Source organism: Lasiodiplodia theobromae (genome assembly GCF_012971845.1).
Source record: "Lasiodiplodia theobromae strain AM2As chromosome Unknown scaffold_9, whole genome shotgun sequence".
NCBI lineage: Eukaryota > Fungi > Ascomycota > Dothideomycetes > Botryosphaeriales > Botryosphaeriaceae > Lasiodiplodia > Lasiodiplodia theobromae.
Window position 1 is genome coordinate 381,080 of NW_023336585.1, and position 4,188 is coordinate 385,267.

Genomic DNA, 4,188 nt, shown 5'->3' on the forward strand with positions numbered 1-4,188 from the left:
GAGGGTTGTATGGAAAATAGGTTCAGAGTGGGAACATAATGTCTATATGTAGTTACTTGTATATATGAATTGATGAAGGGAATACATGTTCACCAATATGCAAACAGTCTTTTTTTCTCGTTTCCTCATTCATTACCCGCTCGATGCGGAGGCAAGATGTCTTCATGAGCCAAGTATTAAAGAGGTAAGTGACAGGCATCTGGTGGATTCCATGATATTCGCGTCTGTTTGTTATTCACTAGAGTCAATCACCTGGCAGCGTATATATATGTCTACTCTATTGCTGCAGGTATTCTACGTATATCCTATGTACCTCCTTCGGGTTTCATGGAGCATGGACATGCGTACTTGCCTTGTTTAGCCGTGATCAAAGCATTTGCACATAGCCTCCGATTCTACATATTGAATTACCGGAGAATGCAATACTTCGATGAAGACATTGTTGAACATAGCTGATTCCCTTGACATTTGTCACTCGAGAAGAAAGCTCCTCCTTCTTCAATCGGCCCATGATGGCGAAGTCAACACTCTAGATATTCTACAAGCCAGTCTTGATCGCCAGGGTGTGAACAGCACTACCATCACGGATACATTGCCCGTGTTCTGCAAGCGCAGCTGGCCCGTCAATTATCTCAAACAACACGGCGCGAAAGTTGAATTAACGATCTCTGAAGACACTACGTACTTGGTCAAGGGTGTCATCCACTGAAGCGGGACGAACCGACAGCACAGGAATAGGCGGCATTTCAATAAGCAAGCGTCCAACATCCGCGAGCTTTCGGGGCGGGCGATCGCCATAGCCAAGGTGTTGTTCAAAGGAGCTGACGCTGCTATTGGGAAGAAGCAAACGGCGGGTATGGAATCGAAAAATTGCTGGGCGGACTCTCGGAGCCAGTACAATTAAGAAACTGACGGAATTCTATGATATTCATTTCTCTTCCGTCAGTTGTTTGCCATTCCATTTGCTGTTTTCCAGCAGCCACTCACCTGGCAGCGTATATATTCCACGCTGCCTGCAGGTTTTCGATAGATCATCCTTTCGGATTGCTCGGAAACGCAAGAAAGAAACCGACAAGCTCGGCGAGAGCGTCATTCAGATCCGTGAAGGACTCCGGAAGAGCTTCGGGAAATTTCGAGAGTAACACCATGAATCCGGTTCACCGTTACATTGAAGCGGTCAAGCGAATGTCTACAAGGCTGAGACACTGGATGAGAAGGCAACTGAGGAGGCTATGGAAACGGGCGTGCGTCTCTCGGAAGGCGAGAAGATAGAGAAGCTCAAAACCTTCAAGATATGTTTGCTCTGGTAGAACAGGATGACAAGACCGGCCACCTCTCGGACACCAAGAAAGGTCTCACGTATAAACATGGATGTCAGGAACCGAGTTAAATCAAGCGCAAGCAACGGTCACTGCAACTTTGTATTCTACTCGACTTCTCAATGTTCAGGATCTTTTCCACATCCACATGGGTTGTTATACACAAACCTCTCCGAATATCCACAATCAAACTCCACAAAACCCCAAACCAATCCACCCCATCAGCACCAATTCACCTCAGTACGTCGGCTGCCACTTCCACGGACTATACGGCCTCCTCCACCCATTCTTCCCACCACACCTCCTATCCAACCTCCCCCAAACCTTCTTCGCCCCCTTCTGAGCACCCTGGAACCTCGGCCTGCGCACGCACTTGGGCGCGAAGAAGCCCGCATTCATCGTCATCTTGCGGTACCACCTGGTCCAGCGCGGGGCGTCGTGATCGAACAGGCCGGCGCGGCGAGCCATGGTGACGGTCGAAGGGCCGACGCGGCGGAAGAGGCCGGCCTGGTCCCAGCGGCGGCGAGCCTGCATGATGACGTCGCCGCGCCAGCGCCAGACGAGGTGATCGAGCTGGGCGGCGACTTCGGCGCCCTCGATCTGGCGCACCAGGCCCAGCACCCAGCGCAGCTTGTTCGTCGACACCCATTCGTGGTTCTCGAGAGGGCCGGTGACGGCGGTGCGGACGAGGGCCTTGGATAGGAGCGGGCCGAGCGACGCGCCGTGGTCGCGTAGCCATAGGTAGCAGAAGTAGACGTTGCGGAAGCGGTGGCGGTGGGGAAAGGCCGTCTGGGTGGCGTAGGCGTGGGCGATCAGGTGGACGAGGTCGATGCGGAGGGCTGAGAGTCTGTTCCTGAAGTTCTCGCGGTGTTCGGGTGGCACGCGGTCGAGCGGGTCGTTGTGGTCGAGGAGACAAAACAGCTCGTCGCGCGGGAGAATGCCGTGCTCGATGAGTGCGAGAGGTAGTCGCGGGCACAGGCTCAGCCAAACGTTGTTGTTGGCTTTAAAGTACTTTAGCGCTTGTTGAGGATAGTTCTCACATGCTGCTTCCATCACGGCTGCGACAACATGTGGATCTGGGATCTGAAGTTGTTCAAAGACTAAGAATCTTTTATAAAGGTCATGAGCCATGTCAGGGCCATACAAGGCTGAGATGAGCTCCATAACTTTCGGCAATGCCGTTTTGTACGGCAGCTTTTCGTCTTTGAGAGTCAAAATTGCAACGAAGAATTGGGTAATCCTCGGATCCTGCGGTTTGTCGGGGTGCTTCATCCGCTTCTTGAAGCCACGCTGCAGTTGTTGTCTCGAAAGCTTGAAATTCTTGACGGACTTATCTTTAGCGATATACTGCGGCATCCAATAATGCATCCATAATTGGCAGATTTCGTGAGGATAGAAACGCTTGAGGTACGGAACGGCCAGAGTTGGATCCATGCGTGAAGTAACTTCAGGGCATCGCGCAAAGATTTCGATCTGTTTAGTGGTGGGGTTCTGGAGGTGGCAAGTCTTGGAAACGCAGGAGAACCAAAGCTGAAGGGCTTTTTGCGTCTCCTCATCCATCGAAGATTTCGCGGGAAGAAGTAGTGCTGTAGTCTCTGCCATGACTTCTTGCGCTTTTTCTATGCTCATGGAATCCACCACGCTTCTGATGACCAGCCACTGCAAACCATCCGAAGTGGAGGCAGAGTCGCTTATGTTGGACTTGGCCAGTAATCGGGCCCAAAAAGCGAAGTGTGCTGCGAAATCGTCTGGCTTCGCACTGTCTGCAGTTGGCCAAAGATGTCGGTAAATCTCTAGGCGGAAGAGCGCGGCATTTGTATGGCCGGTAGATCGCAATTTCTGGAGCTTTGCGATATCCTGGATCTCGGGAGGTGTTTCGAGCACCAGCAAACGTTCAACCATTTTGCGGACGACAGAAGTGTCGAAATGATCCAGGGGTATGATTTTGCATGATGTCAACCCCCGCCATATGGCCCAGTACGCTCCAAATTCCCAGTCATTAGTCACATCGGGCTGACGACAAACTTTGCGGCATAACTTGGGTATATTGTCCACGATGTCGTCCAGCTCCGAAGGCAACATTGCTCCGAGTTTGAGTGAATCTCGAATCCTGTTGACGAGCTCGCCGAGGCAACCGATTGGCATGCCTTTTTTGATAACTGCATGGATGAACGTTTTGATGTTCTTGGCCTCAGAGACGTTCAGCTTTGGGTTCCGTAGAAATCCAAATAGTGCCGGATAGCCCATCCCTCTTGTGCCAAGGTTGTCCAGGAAATGTGTGTTGGCCATCTGGCTGAACAGATGCATGTGTTCCGGCTCAACTCCAATATCCGACCAGAGTGCTTCCACGCCATTTACATCGCGGACGCGAGCGAGGCGGAGTCGGTATTCTTGAACAGGGTCCAAAATGCGAGGCTGCTTTTCCTCTGTGGAAACATTGTAATTGGACAGCCATTGCGGTAAATCTGAAGGGGTTGGTTCTAAAGGCGCATTAGCAACAGGTTCCTATAGATCCATGTAGTCGATGGCGAAACGTACGCTCCCGGCTCAACCGCTGCTCTGTTCCTTTTGGCGGCTCCCAGCTCCAAGCTTGGTGCAGCGACTTGTCCGGACCAAAGAGCGCGCCAATGCCAGGGCCAATTCCTGGACTGGCGGCGGCGAGGCCCATTATGCGCCTCTTCGAAGCTCTTCTCCTAGCCTCCAATGGCCCTGGGACGTTGCTGCCATAGCGCTTGCGACTTGCATTGGAGACGTTGAGGAAGCGGTGGAAGGCATCGGCGAGGACTTCATCGGTGATCCAAACTGGCTGCGCGTGTCGAAAAATGTTGTACTGCGCTGCGCCACGGCAGGCAGGTGTGCGGGGGGGCAT

At 52.3% G+C, this 4,188-nt stretch overlaps 1 protein-coding gene across 1 annotated transcript; it reads right to left on the reverse strand.

The window, feature by feature from the left end:
• Window positions 1–1,556: 1,556 nt before the first annotated feature.
• On the reverse strand, window positions 1,557–4,188 carry LTHEOB_3522 (Fungal specific transcription factor domain containing protein; the record flags this gene model as incomplete). The annotated part of the gene is made up of 2 exons (XM_035512455.1): window positions 1,557–3,799; window positions 3,858–4,188. 2 exons carry the CDS (start codon window positions 4,186–4,188, stop codon window positions 1,557–1,559), a joined length of 2,574 nt encoding a protein of 857 aa, XP_035362610.1.